The following is a 23371-nucleotide window of genomic DNA, read 5'->3' on the forward strand; positions in this document are numbered from 1 at the left end:
TTTTTTGGAAGACAATACTCACAGGCTTACAGAACAAGAGCCTTTAGCACCAGTCTCTTCACTGGCCGTAAAGCAAACTGCCTTTTATATTTTATAAGCTTGCAACAAGCTACACTAAGGTGATTATCACTGTTTTAATAAAATGTATAGAAGTTATTTCAATACTTCCTAGAGGCCAAAGGAATTAGTAAAGTATGTCTAGCATTAGCATGCTCTGCTTCTCATTTCCACCTAAAACCAACTTTTATTTAAAACAGCTGAATCTACCATGGCTAAGCCAGGATAACAGGGGGTAGCCTGGCTACCGAACTTGTTCTGCATCAGTGGCAAACTATTAGCACCTCAAGAGAAAAGATGCATTGCCTGTTCCTCGAACAGGATTTACTGAAGAGCTGATGCCAATGCTCAGAGAGTCCTAGGTGGCACAAATCAGAGTTCACTGATAACAGCAAGAGTTCCTGACCATGCAAATGGCTCCTTGTATTGTCAAGCATCTTTTAACAAGCTTTTTTTGTCCATATATTTTCTTGCACTGCCTCATATTGAATTTGCGTTAGAATGACTCATTCTGGTGCAAAAATACATTGCCTGCCAGCAGACCTGGTACAACTTGCTGACGCATTCTATCATTTCAAGAATATCCTCTGCCTCCTTGCCCAGTTGGACTCAGCCATTCAGTCTTCAAGTCAGGTTTCCCCAAGTTTATTGGTCCAAAGCCAAATAAGCACAAACCATAGTTCAAAAAAATCGTATTTCAAGCATCATTGTTAGATGATACAGCATTGTGATAACTGTTCTTTGTAATTTCCTAACCAAATATAAATTCAGCCCATGCTTTAGTTCAACTCAAAATTCAAATACAAAAGCCTTCCACTCAATTCAGTAAAATAGTTTACCAGCCAAACAAATTTTCATTTTATGCAAATACTTGAAAAGCTTCAAAACTTTAAAAGACAGTAGTAAGGACCTTCTTTTGATGTTACAAATGCATAACATATATTAAAATTTAAGTACCCACAGATGGCAAAGGGAACTTTTCTTCTCTTAAAAACCTGGCCGTATATAAAGTCCAGTTTTGCTGTAACTCAGGGGAACTCAGACACTACATTTAGCCTGGAATGAATCACCGGATTTAGCAAAGGAAGGTAAGACAGACACATTTCATTTTTCCATTTTCAAGTTTTCACCATTCTTGATCAATTTAGTCTTCCCTAAGCAGAAAAAGAAACCAAATTGTTCTCCTTCAGCTGATAAACACTACAGAAGCCCCACAAATATAGGGATGATTCTCCCATGCACATTTTGAAGTGTTTAAACCATCACATTGAGAGCCTGAAAGGTATATTGACAGATCATGTAGTAGCCCTTACACTTTCACACTAGGATGCGTTGCTTAATTTGCTCTTAAAATCCTACAAGAAAAGATCATACAACCTCCCTGGTTAACTATTCTATTGCTCAGTGATAGTCCAGAAGTTTTTTCTGAAACACCAACCTAAGGCCCTGCTGCTGCAAACCAAGTCCTCTCCGCAGCACACCCAGCTGCCATGCAGAGCTCCTGATCACCACTTCTGTCTAACAGCCACTTGGAAAACCAAAGACTTAAATGCATACTCTGAACAACCAGTTCTCTCTTCCAGGCTAAAACGTCAACCTTCATAAATCAAGTTTTCTAATCCTCTTATTGCCACCCAATTTCAAACTCCATTCATGTACCACTAAATGAAAGGATCTATTTTACTGTTGCCCCCAAAACAGCTCATCTCTGTTTCAATACATATTCTTCAGTTCTGTTATAATTCAAAGCATGCATAATAACAAATTTTCAGTTCTGCGTACACCACGCTGCATTTGTAAGAGGGTAATATCAGTTCTACAGAAGCACAGTTTTGTTAACAAGCTTCATTATCAAGCACAGAAAAGCAAATAAAATTAAGCCCACGTTTTCAACGCAGAAGTCTTGTGTTACCCAGCTAACACCCGCTATTTCTGAAAGTCCAACAGGTCAAAGTCAAGCTTCACTTACACCACACTCCTCATTTATGCAGTGAGGATGAGCCAGGCATGACCTGCTATGGCACGACAAGTTCTACAAAAAACGTGGAAAAACCCCCACCTCACAAAAAAAAAAAAAAATCAACAAAAAAACCCCACACCAAAAACCACCCCACTGAACACGACACTCTGCTTTCCATCATGTCTAAAGGGGAACTCCACTCGGTTTTCCCCTGGCAGCCCTGAAGCATCAGCAGCTGTATCAGTTCCCTTATCAAATCTCAGTAACACAAACCCCCTGATAAGGAATTGAGGATTTTCAGTACTAGAATGGGTAGTGAGTCCAGGCAGCTGGGCTTATAAAAGCAATCAGAATCCAAACTAAAAACCATATTAAATGGTCAGGGTAGTTTCACTCCAAGCAGGAATTTATATGCCTGCACTTCTCTTCCCCAGAGGTACGTGCAGAAATTGTCCTGCAATGAAAAGTGCCCACAGCCTAGCGAGCCTTAGCAGGAGGTGACTGATTCAAAGGCTCATCAAGGGCACTGCCAGAAAGTTTTCCTTCTTCTGAAACTGAATAAGAAGATATAGAACATATATAAAATAAAAGTAGGAAATCTTTCATTTTGGGTAGGGAAGGTAAATTTTCCATGCTAGCATACTAAAAAGAAAGTCAAATACACTTAATACTTAAAACAAACTAATATTCTATTTTAATCATTCCAATACATGGCAAGGCTCACACCCAGAAGGAACTCCAAAGCAACATCCAGCAACTAATATTTTAGATTTTCCTCAAAGTAATAGTTAACTTCAACAAAAATTTATAATGGCCTCAGTGGGTTTCTTGTTTGTATTTAAGCACACCCATGCTGATCCAGGGCAGTGGAAAGCAGTAGAAAAGACTAACAGCACAGGCACTGAATATTCTACAGCAGATTTAGGGAAGAGTTGGTTTGCTCAGAAGCCCCTAAACACTGTACCCAAGACAGCATTCACATCTGGACTTCAGCACTGAGCAAAAATTACTGATACAAGTGGCTGACAGTTTTATGGGAAATAAGCATTCTTCCTTCCACTCCTAAGAGTAACCACTAACACTTGCTAAAATATAAAGCTTTATTAGCAGTTTTTAAAGACTCACTGGGCACTAATCCTTTACAGCTGGTACGCTTTGCTAAAGGTTAGATTTTGAAAGATACAGAAATAACTCCGACTTCCCTGAACTATTTTGTAGACAGCAACTGTATCTCTAACTACAACCTCTCAAAGGAAAATATTTTCATAGCAATCTTAGGATTGTGCACAAACCTAGATTTTTATACCTGAGTAACAGTAACAGGGAACTTGCAGTTAAACTTCATCTTTGATATTTTCTTCACCTATTAATTCAATATCACCTGAATATAACAGGCTTCAGACAGCATCTCCAGTTAACAGCCTGACACATCCTTTTCCTGAAAGGGTATCTGGATGGAGTCAGGATTGTGCTGCAGTATAGGGAGTCCAATATAGATTTTACTTACTTATTTGTGTATAGACTTCACCTACTCACTTGTGCATGAGATATGTACTGTTTAACAACTTTTTTTAAGCAGCTTTATCTTTATTGAACAAGTTCTTAATGTTCTAAACTTGCAAGTGTTGCCTCCTAATTTAAATTACCATAGTTTTTTCATAAAGTGCTGAAACCACTTGCTTCAGAGCAGGCAGGTTTTGGTGATGTCAGCTCTTAATGACGTAGCAAGAGATCTTCGGGCTGTGAGTCATCGAGTTAAATGCTCCATGTACCTTTGACACTGAAAGGACACTCTTCACAGATATGGTAATGAAAACCACCTTCAACAGTACTGCTTTATTGTCAATTTTATGTGCTAACTAGTTTAAAGCTTATTATTCCTGTTACAGGCAGCTGAAGCCAGTGTACAGCTAATTTCTTTGACCAGTGGTTTTATCAGATTATAGCTGTAGATCAAAGCCACACAAACAATTAATTCAACATCAGTGTAACTGCAAGTAAAAAAAAAAACATCTCTGCAAACAGATGCTAAAGCAAGCAATCACTACCCAAATCCAAACCCTCTCCACAGGGAATCCTGCTTTATTACCTTCTTGTTCCCACCTCAGCTGAGAGGAATGGTGAGAAACGGGAACACCGAATAGGATTATTTTTTTAATCCCACCTTCCCCCTTTCTCCTAGTCCAGGCTCTATCAGAAGCAAGTCATAATAATCATCCTCAAAAAGCAACCACCAAAAGCCATCCTTTCCAAGTTTGATCAGAACTGACAATCCTCCTCCCTGGATAAGAGTAAAACTACCCTCGCAGTCAGCTTCATTCAAACTCATTTTTTTCCTCCAATTTACTTGAAGTCAGTTGCTTTGCCTCAAGATGTGCCCAAAGGTAAAAGCTACCCTAAGGGAAGTTTATATGTGCTTACTGTCCGATTTAACCTACAGGGAGGGAAAAACAAGTCTCCTACCCTGCTCAGGCTTCCAGTGTTCAACTGTCTCCACTGAAGTTGCCACTCGCTCTCATTACAGCCTAGAGCTCACATAAAGCACAGGAGTGAGCCTGAGCCTTGTTAGAACAGCAACGCTGCAAAAGGGAGCCTCAGAAATGGGATCCTGTCCCTATAGGCTGTCATTCAGGATCAGCAATATGCCTGTGTCTATTCCATAGAGTTCTAAAATTTGTCAGGAGAGTAACGTGCAAACTAAATACCCAACAATCTGTATTCTTTAATTCAAACAAAAATAGCTTGGAATAAATGTACAGTTTTAAGACTAGCTCAGGAAAGCTCAGCTGTGTTTTCCATAGTCACTGCTTTGTAAAGATATTTTAAAAATACTATGCTGTTCTTCAACTTTCCATCTTGACCTACTACTTATCTGGAATTTTACTGGAGCCATAAGGGAGAAAACTAACCTCTAAATGGATGTTGCCCACGAAAGAAAAGCACAAGAACTCCAGTCACCTTTACTTTGTTTACCTTCCAGAAGCTGACAGCGTCGGTCCGCAGGTAAGCCTGACAGTGTTTTCAGTATAGAAAAATTAAGAGCAAATATGTCTGGCACTTCAAGACATGGATATCTTTTCATATTTTAAGGAATATCTTTAAGTGAAAGTTTCTAATAGGAAACAGTCAGCAGATGAATACACTTACGGAATACTCTGTTTCCTTATCAGCATCCATACAGTAACACATCTACTGCATGGTCTGACAACACATCAGCTTTGCAGTTGACCTGAGAACAAGTCAATGGCAAAATGTTTCACATAGAATATATAATCTTTCTGTGTATCTCCTTAAACTTTGCGCTATCCATTGGTCAAGATAGTTTTTGAAAACTAAAGCAATCTTAAAGGTGTGAAGGCACAAAAAATTCTTCAAGATTGCCTTGCAATCCACTCAACCATTGACAGCCAGCTCCCTTAAAAATCTACAGATTTTGGAGAGAAAAATCAAAAAGCTCTGCTCACTCACTACCCACAATGAGGAACTTTTGGTAAGCACACAGAACGGTTATTACTTCTTATGGACTATGGTGCTAAGCAGGATGTGAGAGGTTTGCATCTGAACTACCTTACTTCCCGTGGTAATTCCCACAAGGTTTTGAGACTGAGCAAGGAAAAGCAATAGAATTACCTTCTGAACAAACAAACAAAAAACTCCAAACAACAAGAACGTCCCGTCCCCCCCCCAACTTATGCCCTTGTAATATTACTATCTTTGCTCTTTCAATTCTGCCCTGATTAGAGTGCACACAATACCAGGTTTCAGTTGTGATAAATACATTGTAACACTAGTACTCATTTGTTATATTACAGTTCTTAACAGGAGTGAAGATTTTATCAAGTCAAGAGCTGGAAACTGCAAAAAATAGGTGTTAAAATAAGTGAACATTATTTAACTTCTTTTAACAGCTTTTGCATTATGAAAACCATGTCCAGAATTATGGAAAATGCAGAAATCAGAGCACTGAGATCAGATTCAGATGGATATCATCACATCAGTTTCAGAAAGTTATGCTATTTAAGTCAGCCTTGCAGCAGCCAGATCAGCTAAGGTCAGGCAGCAGATGCCAACCCTCCCTGGACATTGTGTGAGATCCCCCAGGCAAGTGTACCGTATTCAGTTCAAAGGCTGGTACTTACACAGTCAATTTAGTGACATACTCTTGCAACACGGATAAAATACGCCCTCTCGCCTGTCTGTGGAGCTGGAGAGCAGAGCACCTGCAGCTAGGAGTTAGTTACAAAGGTGACATAAATTTCCCCTTGGGAAGTTCACCCCACTTTGCATGAAGAGAGCAATATTTGCAACCCTGTAAGTCCTGACTTTCAGCTTTAGCAGCTTCCTGCTGCCTCTAGCCTCCACTTATAGCTTGGGCCATAAAACTGAGATCTTGCTGATTTTCAGTCTTTTCTATGGACCCCTTTCTTCTCAGTCCCTGACTCTGAAATTAACCCTTGCCCAGCAGCAAACACTGATCCTTACGCTCAGTCAAGCTGAAAATGACTCACATGTACGGAGGAAGGAATTACCATTAAAGAGGATTCAGTTATTGGGATTTCAAGATACTGTCTTCCCTGCTGAGCAGCAGATGGAGAAAGAGCAACTATATTACACGTTGCCATCAGAGGTGGCAAAAATAAAGCGCAAGTAACCTGTCATACTGTGCTTGTAGCAAGTTCACTACGATAGATACAGTGGAGTTCGGCATTTTGAACATGTGCTTTCCAAGCACTAACACTGAGATCTATGCCCAGATACTCAAGACCTTCAGAAACACAGGGCCTAAAGCAAAATTATTGATATTTAAATTATTCATTGCAGTCATTCAACAATTGTATGAAGCTGGTTTTTGCCCAACCCCATTCATTTTATAAACTCACAATTATGTAAACATCACACAAAACACATATCTATGCACAAATGTGACATACCCAGAAGTTTTAAAATAGCTTTTAATAATTAAGAGATTTTTTTCAGTCTGGAAGGACACTGCATGGTTTAGGCAAGCTATGACAAATAATACTCAGATTACATCTGAGTATGATCCTAATTGTAAGCTGCATCTTGGAAATTATTTTCAATTCTCCATCTTGAAACTAAATGCAAGCCACACTCTGAAAGCACAGCAATGGCACGAAGGCTGAACACCAGTCAGGGAGAATTATATTGGCCATTTATGATAATTAAATGGGTACTCAGCGCATCATTGCCAATAGTTTACAAGAGTCTCATTAGCTGCTCCCCATTCTCTATCAGAAACACATAGGCAACACTGTTCTGAAACATACTTACTTTTCAACTAGAGAATATTCAAAGAATTATTTTCCCAAAAAAAGTATGGAAATAAGAAAAAGTAAGAGGTGGAATCTTCTACCACCACAGGTTTAATGCAGCTCTACCAAATACAGTAATTTCTAATGGGGAAAAAAAAAAAAAAACAAACCCAACAAAAAAACCACCACCAAACCAAAAAAACACAATCATTAAATTATCACCTCAAACCACACAACCAGCAATATTCACCACATATTTCAGCAAAAGTATAAACATGACACAAGGTACCAAGGATACCTGTTTGAGCTGCATGGAACTATGGGAAGGAGAGTTTGTTACTGAACCTCAGACTCAGCTTCTGTTTTATCAACACACAACTGTCCCGTAGTCCTCTGCTCTTGGTTCTCCTCAGTTTGCGAGCATCTCATCCAGATGGGCTGTCCGCCACAAAACCCAAGAGTCCACCACCAAAACACACGTACTCCTGGAACACGTAAAAGTTACTCTCCTGTCTGTGTTCAGCTGAAGGAGAAACCTATGACCAATCCAACCAGCTCAGATCTAGCAAATTTTATTAGCTGACAAGGAGTGAAGCAGCATGGATATGCTACTACGAGTACTGCTCCTCTCTAGGAACGGTGTAGCTTGAAGCTTTTGAGCCCTGTTGAACACAAATGGGTCCTGAGGAAAAGCAACCTGGCTGAAGTGGTGCAGCTCACTCGGCCGAGTCCAGCTGATCTCCGCAGCTCTGCTTGCAGCAGGTCCAAACCGCCTTCGAACGGAGGTGCCACCACCGCAGCCACTGCCCTGCAGAGCACTCTCAGGTACTGCCAGTTAACCAGTTACCTACGTTTCCCATTTAAAAAACTAATGAATTGGTTAGGGGCAAGTGTTTGAACAAATTTCTAACTTCCAAGGTTAATCCTGCTTTTAGGGATTAAACTTTTTTATAAAAATAATTTTATTTCAAATTTAAATCTCAATACCTTAGCTGCAGAACTAAAAAGGACTGTGCCTTAGAAGAAGTTCACACAATGTTCAGCCAACTACAGATCAGTATCTGCTTTAGGAATCACGTATGGAAAAATTTTTTGGGTTTAGCACATCTTTACTGAACATAAACCAAACTGCAGTTTTCCAGACTACAGTCTCCCTTTCAATAGTCAGACCAGATTGTTCATTACATTCATTTTACTTTCTGCAATGGCTGAGGAACAGACTCCATAGCAATAGACTAACACATCTGGCCTGAAGATCAAATCTTGAGGCTGGAAAGGACCTCAAAAGATTATGTAGCCCATTCACTCCCCCGATGTTATTCCTGACAATCATTTGCAATGCTTGTTTTTTAAGTCCTCCAGAGGCAGATACCTCCATACCCCAAAATAGCCTACTCCAGCCATCTTGCTAAACCATTTCCACATGGCACTATGTCTTGCCTTAAAGAATCACAGTATGCCTTGGTTTCACCCACTCTGGCTCCTTCCTCCCACCAAATCCCTTAGCAAACATCACCAGCCTTGCTCAATGCGCCACTACCTCCATAAGGCGGTAAAGACGCAGGGACTGTCCTCACCTGGTTAGACTGAGAAGGCATTTTCTGAATCTTTGCTGCATATTAAGCAAGAATAGATGATGCCGGGAAAAGATTCAGCATGTGACTACACAATTACTGATTATTAACTTAACACTTGTGCTTTACTCAGGTTGCACAAGCCAACTCAGCCCTGGCATTTCACTTTGCAACCACAATAGCTTGGACCTCATCATCAAATGCTTTGTACAGCATACCAGCATGTCCAAAACAAATTTTAAAATAGAATAATTTTGGCACTGTATTTCAGCATTTGACAATAAAGCATGGAAACTACGTGAATCATGCTGCTCTAACCCCAAAATCTGAAATCCATATGTTCAACAGCATTTTCAACCATACAAATAAAATTTCCTGGAGCTGAATCTTTAAAGGCCCAAAGATCTTGTCTTTCTGATCTGTCATTCCTAAAGACAAGACACTCTTGGGCCACGTCACTTAACAATTCAGCACAGCAGTTTCTAGTTTTGGAGTCCTCAAAGAACTGTTTCAGGAATTAATAGAATCAGTTATACATAATAGAAAATACATTTTTTATAACCATCTTTAATGCAAAGTGTACAGCATTTTACCTGATTTTGAAAGAGCATCCCAAATTCTGACTAAATAATGTAATGTTACAGGTAGACAGATCACTTTTTTTAGTGTTCACTTCTGCCTAGCTGTCTATAATGGAAGCTACCAAAATAGTCTGTACTTGCACAAACAGCATCAGCAAGCATTTTACACCTTCATTAGAAAGATACTGGAAATGTCTTTCCGGATAGTTTCAAGCTTTAGATGTTATTTTAGTCCTTGATATCAAAACCAGGAGAAGATGAGTACTTCAGCTGAAGCTGGACTGTACACCCAGCAAGCCACAATCCCCTGCAACTGTCTTTGCCCCAAGCTCCATAACTCCTACAGTTTACCTCAAAACAAAATCTCTAGAATGAAATAGTCAGGCTATGTTCAAACTGGGTGGAGAAACTCCCAGAAGTTCATGCCCTAGCATAAGCTATGCGACCTGCTCCTAAATTAAGGCCTTCTGTATTAATTCAAATGAATGTTGACAATGCATATTCGGCATTTTACCACTTCTTTTCTAGTTAAAGATTTCACATATATGTTCAACTTCATGCATATTAATGGTATTAAGACAAACTGAAACACCTTCTAGATTTTTATTGTAAGTTTACTCTGCATCTTTTAATAATTTAATTTATAATCATCAACCCATGTAGAAAGCTCACCTTTTTCTTCATATTGAAGTAACATTTCCTCTATTTTACTTAGTAACTGCAGCAGGATGTTGGAGCTCTAAGAGCTGCTACAGTTTTCATGTTTTTATACATTCAGTGGGTTTTTTCTTTAGACACTATTCTTATTGCCATTCACAAAAAACAGACCCACTAGTATATTGGCTTTTTCCAGGGAATAGCTGGCTAGATCAAGCCTCTACGCTCAGAACTTCTGTCACAGCATTGTCCTCGACAAGTATTTACACTACTTGAAGACAGACAACTAGCACCTATTCAACAGAAAAAAGTCTCATCCCATCCTTCTTTCTCCCCCTCTTCATAGGTACAGATGATTAGCATTTCTACTTTAAGGTGTTATTATTAGGCTAGTCTGGAAAAGATACCCTGAAGACCCCTCTTAATGGCTCAAGTGTACCTCAAATTAAGAGCACAAACGCTCAATGGCACTGCCAAAATCAGTACTGACTGCAGAAGGAACTGAAGCTGGAGGCTGTCAAAGGTTCCTTGCTGGCTACAGGAAACCCTGGTTTAAAAAAAGATTATCACAGTCGCAGCTGTTTGACACAGCAACATCCACATGCTTTCTTCAAATCACAGTGAGACTAAGACAGGACATGGCAAAGCAAATACCAGGAGACTTTCATTGCAACAGAAAGTACAGTAACAGAATTTATAGGATTATCATAAAACAAAGGGGAAAAAATAGTCTTCCCAACAGATTTATTGAAAATTCTTTTCCTTCTCTTCCTGACAACACCTGTAAGGAAGTCAAACTGTGATAAATAATGTAGCACAGACCACTGGGGAGTCCAGGGGGCCCTAGAACAGGCTGGCTGCAAACAAACTGCCCTTTGCTGTAGCCTGATCAAATAGGAACAACTATCAAGGCCTCATTAAATCAAAGCAGCAAGAACACCAAAGTCAGTCTTGAATAAAGATTCTTGATGCCCAAAAGATCTGTTTTACTGCATCCAAACAAAAAGTCTAATCTCTGCCTAAGGTTCTATAAAGTAATTTAAGAAATTTTCCCCAAGTTCATTTAGCAGAATCAATCTTAAACGTTTCACTGGAAGTAAATTCAGAATTAATTTCTCACTTCGTAACAGCTAGAGAGCAGCTCTCTGAGATAATTCAGCCATACGACAAGTGGGGCCTGCAGACTCAAAACAGACAATGCTTCAGAGGGCGGGGGAGAGGAAATAAAATAAAAATCGGCTTACACATACCAATATTAGATGAGGCAGAAAACTGTTCAATAGGGCTAAGCACTAGGGGATACTTGCAACACCACAATGAAATTAAAATATGAGAAATAGACTGCTGATGTATTAGAGACATCATAAGTACTTTCAGAAAAATGACATTTCTTTTCCCTAAAGGTGGAAGAGAAAATTAACTCTAGCAGGACTCCGAAGTACCTCAAGGGTATCTCTGATTTGAGTCCCATCAGTGAAATTCAGTCTGTCGCCCACGGCTGTGTAACAATCCCAAGAGACTCCTCAGCCTTCTGGTTCCTTATGATAATCCCTTGAGTGCAGAAGCCAGTGTGAATAATCCGAGAAAAGTCCTACTGGAATACAGAAAGAAGAGAAAGCAGGCCTAATGTTACTCAAAAAGCTCTTATTCCACCCCAACTCACAGCATTACATTGATCTGAACAGGTAGCTGCTGATTTATCTCAGAAGAATTGAAATACACAGCATCAGAACACTCCTTAAGCCATTTCCCCTTTGTTGTTGTCTACAAAGTCCCCAAGCTTACAAACAGAAGTTCTTCTTAAACTCAAATGGGAAGAAAAGCTGTGGCCAGACAAGTCTAGAAACATGGCCTAAAGGCAGGACTCAGAGCACAGCTGCACAAGTGGAAGCTGGTGATGAAACCAGTACAACTGTAAAGCTACATTCAACAAGATACTGCATGCAACACCACGAGTGCTCAAGAGGCACATACAAAAAAAGCCACCAGCCCTCCCTCCTCTATGAAACAGTGAGAAACTATGGCCCACAAGTCAGCTCCATGATTCCTCATGTCACTCCACAATAAACACTGTTAGCCCTCTATTTTCACTGCAGTAAGATGGAGAATTAGAGTTAAGATGCCATACTCCGTACTCCTCCCTGAGCACAGGAAAACTTATGCTTTACCAAACACCACTGAAATCTATGACCTCTCTAGTAATACTTTAAGAAGTACAGGACCAAAGTATGCAAATCTGCTAATGATTTAAGGAAACAAATCTGTGGTTTTATTCCCCTCCTGCTTGACAGCAGCTGTGCAGCTTTCAAGTGAGATGAGAACAAGCCTCAAGTTCAAAGTAATAAAAGCAGTAACTAATGTCCTCCCACATACACTCCTTATACATTATAGCTGCATTCCTTAACTGCTCTTCCACCATTCCTTACTCTGAGGAGTCTGCTCCTGGTAGTGGATCTCTACTGCTGTTGTGAAGACCCAATGGCAGTCATAAAGGACCTTGTCCTGGTTTTGGCTGGGACAGAGTTAATTTTCTTTCTAATAGCTGGTAATGTTTTGGATTTAGTATGAGAATGATGTTGATAACACACTGATGTTTTTAATTGTTGCTAAACAGTGTTTAGACTAAAAGAAGGCTGGAGGGCCACAAGAAGTTGGGAGGGGACACAGCCAGGACGGCTGACCCAAACTGGCCAAAGGGATATTCCATACCATGTGATATCATGCCCAGTATATAAACTGGGGGGAGTTGGCCGGGGGCGGGGGAGGGGGCAGATCACTGCTTGGGAACTAACTGGGCATCAGTCTGCGAGTGGTGAGCAACTGTATTGTGCATCACCTGTTTTGTATATTCCAATTATTTTATTATTATTATTGTTGTCATTTTATTATTATCATTATTATTTTCTTCCTTTCTGTCCTATTAAACTGTCTTTATGCCAACCCATGAGTTTTACTTTTTTTCCCCAATTCTCTCCCCATCCCACTGGGTAGGGGGGAAGTGAGCGAGCAGCTTCATGGTGCTTAGTTGCTAGCCGGGGTTAAACCACAACAGACCCTTAAAAGTCTACAACCCCCAGCAGCTCCTCATCCAACCAAATCAGCAAGCTATCCTCTCCTCCTTCCCCAGCCACCATGCACTCAGACCTGCTATTACTCCTCTTCCATACTGATTTTTGCTGGCTGAGCAGCACAGGGAAGATGCCAAGGTACCTGTCCATCAAGTCTTCTCCCATGAACCCAAGCAATCCTGAGCAGTGACTGCAGCCAGCCTTTTCTTCTCAAGTGGGAAGCACCAAGTATCTGAAAATGCGCGCAATAGCCAATGTGGCAAACTGAAAAGCAGGGCAGCTTCACATTCCATATAGAATGATGTAAATAAAGCTTTAAGTTGCTTGAGGTAAAAGTTAGCAATACAATTCAAGTGCCCAGATCAGCTTATTTGGAGGCAAAAAACATCTCACTGGAGCAGGCTAGAGTTACTTCTTATAAAACTGATATGTGGAAGATAAACTCTTAGGACAGAAGGAACAGATTTTATGAGTAGCTTGAATATCACACATGCTTTATATTGAGCACTTAAATAAAATAGCTAAGCATTCATTAAGCAAATTTTAACAGGCAAATGTATATTACCATGCATCAAAATGAAGAAACTCAGCAAAAACCCTCCAAATCCCTATATTCAGGGAAGGGGACAGCCTTCTGAAAATGCCTTGCTGCAGCTTAAGTGCCCCATCAAAACTTCAGATAAGCATCACCTGGTTTCACTGCCACAACAGAACCTTCTCCTTTTCAATAAATATCAAACTACATGGGAACATGCAGGTTAGAACAAGAACTAATTGCTACAAGAATCATCCCTGCCATCAAAAATAAATACAGCTGTAACTTTACTTACACTAACTTGCACTTCTAGGTCACTGGAACAGTGTTTTGCAAGTAACCTCAAAGCACAGCACAAAGAAAGCCCGGTAACAGCATCCAAAATAAGCTGTGTTCTGCAGCAAGAAAGAAAAAAAAAAGGGGAGACTCTCAGCCCAGACTGAAAACAGGGGTACTCTTTGTGACAGTGATACCAGCTACATTCTCTATATATTATATTCTCTCTATATATTCTATATATAGCTACAGTTATATTCTAGGAGATGAGGCATTATTTACTAGTGTTATGGGTCAGTGAGCACTTTAATGATAGCGAGCCCTAGCACTAGAAGAAGCAGTCCCACCCTGCCCTTACTATTAGTCCCTCATTCTTGTTGCACACAACCTCACTCCTTTGGTCAGCATGTGTGTGGTAACATGATGAACGGGATCAGGAAACCATCTCAGGCTAAACTCCGTGGGTAAAAAAACAAAACAAAAGCAGTTTTAACCTAGTGTAGTTCCCCAGTCCAGTTCACTGAAGACCTGGCCATAAACTTACGCCATCAAACCAGGGCTGAGGGTGAGAGGAAGAGTGACAAACTTCTGTCAGGAGCAGTTCAAGTTTAAAACACCCTTTGTCTATATGGCCAAGCTTTTGCCAAGTACTAAGCAAGCAGGGTCAAGTTCTCTGATTATTGCAGCCCTCTTCCCTCTGGCACGCATTCATACATAGTCACCTTCCTGCCAGTCCCTCTACCAGAAAAATATGCCCATCACCTGCTAAACTGCACATGCATTCCAATCCTCGCTATTAACTCCATACAGAGGAGCAAACTGAAACTCCATGCACAGAAAAGCATACGCCACACCTGACGTGAAGCTCTGCACGTGCTGATTTACACCAGCTGAGCTCTGCCTGCTTCTCTCTCAACAGGCACACTCATGTGGATCAGTCTTCTAACTAGCCAACTTTGATAAAGTTAATGGCAACAATCAACTTTGAGACTTCTATCCCTCTGTCGAAGACTCCTAAAGTTTCTTAAAGCCATTTGAGAAAGAGGAGAAAAAAGGTGATAAGCAGTACATTCGCACAAGCCTTGTTTCCTTAGGAATCCAGGCTTGAAAAAAAGTATCAGAACTATGATAGCACACCCAGCCAACTTGTGACTTTAGCACAAGTTGACCCTGGGTGGCAGGATGCTCAATAATCCAAATCCCCATGACAGGAAGAAGGGAGCAAGTAATAGCTGCCCAGAGACCTGAGGGGTACAGTGCATGTCTTGGGGCTCTCAGCAAGATGAATTTCCTTCAGCAGAAAGCTCAGAGGAAAATTGCTTAACATTTTTATTGTAATTCTTTTTACTTCATAGGTCACCACAAAACCATTGTTGATCAGTAGTAAGTAGTAATCATCAGTCTTATATGCCTTTTTAAACCATTACCCTCAGCCTTAAAGAAGAAGAAGAAGTGTTGCTCATACTAAATATTGGCAGCAATTCTAGTTATCAAGTGTTAGAAACACCTTGTACAGTTAAAAAAACAAAAGGTGAGAGGAAGAGTGACACCACCCACTCATACTCATTACAAGAGAGACAAAATAAGAAGGGACACTTTCCCTTTATGTTCCCCCAAAGAAAACACTGTGCTATGAGGTGCCTCCTGAAAGGCCAACACAGTATTTCATCTCTCCACTACTCCTCCTCTGTTTAAAATTCAAGAGTAAACAATGTATGAAAGTAGCATTAATCATTTCAGAACATAAAAAAGCTGGAGGGAATACTTTCGAAGACTGACTGGTCTTGTTCAGATAGCAAGGCAAATCAAGAAAGATGCGGATCAACTGGAGCAAGGTCCGCAGAGGCCCCCAGGGCAGTCAGAACTGGAGCACTTGCATTTGGGGCTGGAGGAGAGGCCGCAGGAGTGGGGCTTGGTCAGCCTGGGGCAGGGAAGGCTTCAGGGCACCCACAGCAGCCACATGCCTGCGGGGAGGGGATCGAGAAGATGGAGCCAGGCTCTCCACAGTGGCATGTGGTGGGAGGATGAGAGACAATTGGCGTAAGTTAAAAATATGAGAGGTTCAGACTGGATGTAAAGAAAATCTTTTCCATCAGGAGGACAGTCAAGGAGTAGCACAGGCTGCCCCAAAAGGCTGAGCTGTCTCCATACTTGGAGGTTTCCAAGACCTGAGTGGATCAAGCCCTGAGCAATCTGGTCTGACCCCAGAGCTGCCCCTGCTTTGAGCAGGAGGTTGGACAGGCACCTCCTGAGGTCACCTCCAGCCCAGTTACATTGTGATTCTATGAACTCCAGGAAGCACACTGCAGGCACACATTACAAGATTCTCTATTAAGAAGTCACATTTACTAACTTTTTCCTCCAAATATTCTCAAGATAATTAAAAAGCTGGCTCTGCCTGTCTCGCTGAGACTCATTCTGGGTTTCAAACAGTATTCTGGTTTGTGCCTTTCCAGCACTGACAAAAACCACCTCTACATCATCCTGATCAGGAATCAGTACCAGAACATGCTCACATGCACAGACTGCAGCACTAAATTACTTCTGCTCTACCCTCCTCCATTAACAGTGAAGAAACAGTGCAAGAGGTGTGTCACGGACTGGCAGACAGCAAAGGAGCAACCATGAAGAGACACAACAGATGCAGAAGTTAATGGAGCTACTGATGAGTCTTTGAAAAGAGAGCCACAATTTAAATTATTAAAGCAGTCAAACCTTTAATGAAGTTGGTTATAGCCTCATCATAAGACTACAGGAAACTACCTACTGGTTTGTCAGCACTAGAATTTCTAAGCAGTGTTCAAGCCCTGTAATTCAAGCACTTTTTATTCTATGTTTACGGAGTGCTAAAAGCCACAATTTACCAGGGTAATGCGACATTTAACTAGTAACTAGAGTTCACATCTTTGTGAAATGCAATTGAGACACTCGTATCTCAGTCAAATTGCTAAACTTTTTAATCCAAGTTATGCTTTGAACATTAACATATAAAATTGGCAATGAAGATCATTTCCTTAAAGTGAACCAACATGGACTAAAGCTCAATACTGTCTCATAAAAAGGATGCACTTGGAAGTTTCTGTGGTATTATGCTAGAAATCCTACCTGTAGTGATATTTTGCTTAAAAGTGACATCTTCTGTACCTAGCAGGATATGCAAAATGTTTACTGTAAGATGACTGCCCCACAAGATTAATTTGATTTATGGGGAGTACTTGTAGATTCCCAGAGCTGTCGAGATGGTATGGGTACAAATTTTTAGCCAGATGAGACAAACATGTTCACCTAAACGAGAGGTGTGAACCATGCCTCTTTTTCCTAAGAGCTCTTTGAAAGAGCCTTCAGAAAGGTCTACTCACCTGACCAGATGTAATGCAGATCTTTGAAAAGTGACTCAAACAATGACCAGAGAGAATTATCTAAGAAACTGGATGGGACAGAATACACTCCACTACTCTTGAAAGGTGACCTTGAAAAGGATAAGATTAGGAAAGCAAAAATCCCAACACTTTCTTACAAGATATGAAGATGACTTAAAAACAGACTCTCCTGCAACTCTTTAAAAGACTTGGTACATGAAGTCTGACCTTTGATCACTCTGGAAGTGTAGGAGTCTCAGGTGTTTTGCAGTTCTTGCACTTTGATTGAAGGGGTACAATCTTTTAAGGACAGCGTTTTAAAACAGTTGATTCCTGTACATTATACAGAAAGCGAGAGACTGGTAGTGGAGGAGTTAAGGCAGTCCAGCTAAAAGACCTTTCTTCCCTGCTCATTTTTTAAGCGTCTCGATTCTTGCAGAGTCATTATTTCACTAGTTATTCAACCATTACGTGGTCACCTTAGAAATTCAGCTCTCTTCTGTCTAAACTTCAAATACACAGAGAAAGATTTCTCACAAAAACTTTTCTGTCCCTCCATAGTTTTAAGATGATGAAGACAAGCAGAGACTAATTGCTCCACATCTTCTTTTGGCACAATATGAAGTTGCCCTTTCATGTAATTATACTTTTGCCTATTTATTCCTTCATTACACTCAGATTGAGCTTGTAATGCTAGACTAAGAAGGAGGATGCCCTCCTCCTTAAGGCAAAGGACTAGCAAAACTGGCTCTGAGAGTCTGAGGCTCTATTCCCAGTTCTCTTTATGAGCTTGGGCTGCAGTAATCCGCAGCTCAATTTCTGCCCTATGCAAATCAAACAATTTAAATATACACTCCGTGGAAGTAAAAAGCATTTCACAGCTTTTAAGGAAACCGACCCCAAGCTTACCCCAAATGTTCTTTAGAAGGAGAAGGTGAAGATTACTGACTACAAAGTACTTGAAAAGTTTGGGAGGGGGAGTGTCCTGTTGTGGGGTTTTTTTAGGAGATAAGGTTCTTGGTGACAAAGACAGGAGTCATTACTTGCAATACTTTAGTGCCCAGATGCTTCAGTCTCGTCGTATTAGGCACAATACAAACAAAGCAGGTGGAGGGGGGAGTGATAAAGGTCCAGGATGAGCTATGGTGTTGGAGGAACAAAGCTAGAAGAAATAGGTGATTACTGCCCACATGGCTGCAAGCAAGGAGGGTCTCCAGCTTGGTACAGCAGAATACATAATGCTAATAAAGAGGCCGGTGGTGCAGGAAGGCTACTGGGGCAGGACAAGCACAACTTCAGCAGTACTGCCTTGTAAAGATGCAAGGCAGCTGAAGACTCGTAGTCATAGGGAGGGAGAGGGGAACAAGAGATTACAACATTATTAAGACATATACTAAAATACAGAAGCAAGTCTTTTACTGGTAGAGGAGAGCTAATAATAAGGCATTTAAGAGCTTTTTCCATAATGCAGTGGGAAAGAAAGAATGAAGAAGTTTCGAAGACAGCATAGGTTAGCAGCCTGACAGAGAAAAAGGCTCATAAACTCACTATTAGAGAAGGGATTACTACTTTTTTTTTTTTGTCTTTTCCAAAAAGATAAACTTGAGTCAGGATCTGGACTACCAGAAGGAGGCAGACAGAGATACAAGACAAGATGAGGAGGAAGGGGAGGATTTGGAGAATCAGTAAGGGGAGGCAGCTGAAGTGTTTCAGAACCCTGGATAGAAAGTGTTTTGGAAATATAAAAACCTCCTTGAATTCACTCCTTAGAAATCCCTCCCAAGTCCTGAACTCTTCAGAAAGAGCGTGCATGCCCTTTTGGCACATCTACACTTTTCCAATGAGGTGCTCTGGAAGGGTTGGAGGGGGACAACACGTGAGGGTTCACACGATATTTAGCATTTTACACCTACTGAAAACCCACTTGTATCTCGATGCTCCTTTCCAAAATTACTAAAGAAAGAGTGTTTCACACCCAAAAGCTAAGTTTACCCAAAAGCCTATCAAAGTTCTGCTCATGTCAATGTGAGGCATCTAGGGTTCTGGACTTCAGGGCCTCAGGAGCATTTTCGTTCAGCAAAGCATTTCAAAGAAGCACGACCCCGGCAGACTCGCTTCTCCCCCGAGCCCTCAGCTGACCGTCTCCAAAACCGATCAACTAAGCCACGACAGAGGACTTCCAGCAGGCCGCGGGCTGACTGGCGAGGGCTGAGACACAACTCCTGCTACTCCCGTTCTGCCAGAGCACCTCACGGGGCTGCGAGCCCAGGTTTCGCTTCACCGCTGGGGTCAAACTCCGCAGTCGCTCCGCAGTGGCGGGTTATCACGGCACCTACTCGAAAGGGGCTGGAGAATTTCGTCAGGGAAGCCGGTGGGCTCCCCTTCCCTCCCCGAGGCTCCAAGGCACCGGCTTGACCTTGCTGAGGAGCCCTCGCCACGCCGGGCCGCCCTCGGCAAACCGGCAGCCCGGGCCGCCCGCCTGCGGGTACGCGGTTCCGTCCCGCCTCGGCCCCCGCTCCCCGCCAGCGGTGTGGGGCTCGGTAACGTGGCGGCCGGGTCCCCCCCCCCCTCCCCGGTCACATTCCCCTCACAGTCCCGAGCTCCTCGCTGCCACTGTGAGGCCTCCTCACGCCCGAGGGGACCACGTCCTCCCGCTCCCCGCCGCCTCCAGGGCCGCTGGCCGCGGCCTCGCCTCAGAGCAGGCGGCGATCCCCCCCCCGGCCTCACTGCTTCCCGGCCGGCGCTCACCGGAGATACTGCGCACACAGCAGGCTCATCCTCCGCTGCTCGCCGCCCCGTCCCGCCGCGGGTCTCACAGCCCGGGCCGGCCTGCCGCTCCCGCGCCGCCGCCGCTGCTGCTACCGCTGCCGCCTCCGGCCGCCGCCGCCATCTTCCCGTGCAAGGCCTGCCGCCGCGGGGGAGGGGCGACAGGAAGGAAGGGGCGGGGGTGTCCCCGCTCTGCGCTCCGGCCGGGCAGAGACGGCCCGCGCCCCGCCGGCCCCGGTAGCGCCGGTCCCAGCAACCTCAGCGGCCCCGGCAGCCGCCGCCGCCGCCGCCGCCGCTCGCTCGCCCGCCCGCCCGTCCTCCCACCGCCCCGCTGAGGCGCCCTGACCCTCCCGCCGCGCTGACCGCGCTTCCGGGCCCGGCCCCGCCCCCACCGGCACTTCCGGCGGCGCCACCGGCAAACCCTTCCCCCGCGCCTCCCCCTCCCCGCCGACCCGCGGCGGCGCCCGCCGATTGGCTCGCCTGCTGCCATAGCAACCGAGGGGGCAGCGGGGCGTCGTCACGGCAACGGCGGCGCCTTCCCGCCCGCCGGTGCCGGTGCCGGTGCCGGGCCTGGGCCTGGGCCTGCAGCCGCCGCGTGAAACGGCCGCTCCCGCCCCGGGCCCCTCGCAACGGCGCCTCGTTTTATCAGATTCCCCTCCACGGAGCTCGGGGAGGCGAGAGGGTCGGCTTGCCGAGAGGCGGTGGCCCACGGCGCTGTGGGGGAGCCCCTGTCCCTCAGCGCGAGGGCGGCGGTAGCGGCCCCGCGCTTTCCTGACAGAAAAGGTTTTAGTGGGAACAACACTAGTAGGCCTGGACCTCCCACATAAACCAGACTGCCCCTTCCCTGCCTGCTTGCTCACCCACACTGAAGGATACCCATGGTTTGGCTGCTCAGCTGTCCAGCTTCGAGGGTCACCCCAAAGTGTCCCAAATGGCCCTCATCTCAGATTCCCTCCACTTCTCAAAACCACTGGCAGCACCAGCCCCAGCACCTGGGAGGCAGCAAGCTCAGGCTCGGGGTGGGCTTTGTGCCAGGGATGCAGCCCACAGCCCCAGAGTCAGTACTGCAGTCGGCAGGTCTCGGTGTAGAGCCGGGACCCAGGCACATTAGGCGGTAACCTTGCGCGTCTGTACAGCAGTCTATCACATCTAAATATTTACACTATTTACAGCATGTGGTGCCGCCTCCTGTGCCAACTTGGTGACTCGTTTTATGCGCAAACTTGTCTTTTGGGGCAGGAAAAATCCCACTGAGTTCAGTGACCACTCGACCAAGTGAGCCAGCCTAAAGAAATGAGACAGATGACAATCTGGGAGCAGATGAGCACTGAGGAGGCTGGCTAATGCAGTTGTGTTATTTGAGCACATAAGTGACCCGGAGGACAAAATGAAAGATCATGTTTCAAAAATAAATCCCTCATACTTTTTCAGGTTGAAACGAGAACGTGTTTAGGGAAATGATTTTCAGGGCGCCACACGTTTAAACAGAAGCTTCTCAAGGCTGCAGAATCAGTTTCCTGGTTTCAGTGCAATCTGGGCTGGGCAGTGAGCCATGCTGCCAAACCTCCTGTCGAATCCTGTGCACCTCCTCGGGCAGACACCGCACCAGGGCTCAGGGCTCTGCCTCCATCCCTGCAGGCTCTCGGCTGCAGAGCAGGAGCAAACTGGTTCAGCACTGGGCAAACTGAGGCTGCTCCTGCCTGCCCGGAGCCTGTCCTGGGCTAAAACAGACAGGTTGTGTCCACACAGCTGCCACAGGAACTCCATGAGATTGTATCTCTTGTTTCAGTGCACAAATGCAGCTCTTCTAAGCTGCATCTCTCAGTGCACACTGTCCAGGACTCTCCATAGACCCTTCTCATTGCCAGTGTGATCCGGAGCCTTGTCCCCTGGCTCCTGAACTGGCACACTTAGGTGACCCTGCATCGTGGAGGAGATCCCCAGGCAACACTAACTGCTGCACAGATACCTTGAGCTTGCCTCTATTCTTCACATATTTTTCCATCCATTCCTTCTCCTTACGGAGGAGTTGAATAAGCCAAGTTTTGAAAGTAGAAACACCTTAAACTGGTGCTGCTTTCCCTCCCACCAGCCCCTCACTTCCACCCCCTGTTTGCAGCTGGATCCTTCTCCAGTTCCGTGTTTGCAGCATCCCAGAGCAGTGGAGTGGTGCTGTGAGAACAGCTTACATTGGATTAAGCAGCAAAAGCCAAAACCTTACAGGAAGGAATGCAGACTCCCTGTGAGCCTCCCCACCTCCCACAGAGCTGACCTGGGATTTTCCTGTCAGTTTTCTCCATCACTCTTCACCCAGGGGCTGTTCCAGGGACTCCCCCTCTCTTCTTTAGCCTTGGCCAAACAAACTGCTGCTTTTCCACTTTTTTCTGCTTTTTTTGCTGGAGAGGATCCCCCACCAGAGACTTCCTCCCAAGCAGAACAATGTCGTACAGCCTGACTATAAGGTAGCCACCAAACTGCAAAGAGCACTCGGGCACATCCTCTGCTTCATGCCTTCCTGGCAGCAATGTTATTGCTTAAAATAAAATTAATATTAACCCACACTTTTATTGCTTAAAATAAAAGGTGATTCCTTATTTTTCAGTCCTCTTTAGCACCGTGCTGGACCTTAGACAAAGTCACTGGCGTGCAGGCCGTTGTTCTCCGCAACTGCAAGCGCACTTCTGAGCTCAACAGGTTGGATCTGTGCAAATAGGACTTTCCAGGGCTGCCTCGCCCTGACCTCTGCATTTGCATATGGATAGGAGAGGGGAAATTCAAAGGCAGAAGCTTGATTTTGGGGCATTTTGGCCAGGGAGGGGGTGACACTTTCTGGCTTTCTGCAGTATCTCTTCAGCCAACGAACACAGGTCTCATCCAGGAGGCCACAAAGTGCTTCCTTGAGGCATCACACTCATGCTGCGTCAGGCAGAAGCAAGGAGTGGGCAGCGTTGACTCAGTGGCTGTCTTGTTTGGCCTTGCCTGAGTCCAGTCCACCTCCAGAGCCACCCCAAAAGACCCAAGAGCTTTGCATGGGGCAGAACTGGCTTCTGAGTCTTGAGCAGTGGGGAAAAGGCAGCCCCAAGTATTTTCAAGTGAATCTGATGGGTGTTGTTGCCAGTGTTATTTAGCCTGTTTAATGCCAATATAAATTGCTGAGCAGAGCCGTTCCTCAAGGCAGCTGTATGAGGGAAGCTATGGCCTGTCAGGGCAACCTGCCTAGCCACAAAGCTTCCCTTTGCCTTTTATCATTCATCTTGAATACCTT

The 23371-nt window shown here is 44.0% G+C and overlaps 1 protein-coding gene across 8 annotated transcripts in view; it reads right to left on the reverse strand.

Moving 5' to 3' along the window:
- Positions 1-20452, reverse strand: part of SMG7 (SMG7 nonsense mediated mRNA decay factor) — a 55790-nt gene extending 35338 nt beyond the window's left edge. For 2 of the 8 annotated variants that reach the window (XM_069789598.1, XM_069789601.1), the window contains exon 1: positions 20089-20452. In XM_069789598.1, the coding sequence (XP_069645699.1) occupies positions 20089-20117 (29 nt within the window). In that variant the 5' untranslated portion in view covers positions 20118-20452. Of the gene's footprint in view, positions 1-11544; positions 11697-14006; positions 14101-20088 lie in introns of all 8 variants that reach the window. The other 6 variants (XM_069789596.1, XM_069789599.1, XM_069789597.1 and 3 more) reach the window with 6 other exon arrangements.
- Between the last annotated feature and the right edge of the window lie 2919 nt (positions 20453-23371).

The sequence above is a fragment of the Haliaeetus albicilla genome, chromosome 8, assembly GCF_947461875.1.
Source record: "Haliaeetus albicilla chromosome 8, bHalAlb1.1, whole genome shotgun sequence".
NCBI classification, from domain to species: Eukaryota; Metazoa; Chordata; class Aves; order Accipitriformes; family Accipitridae; genus Haliaeetus; species Haliaeetus albicilla.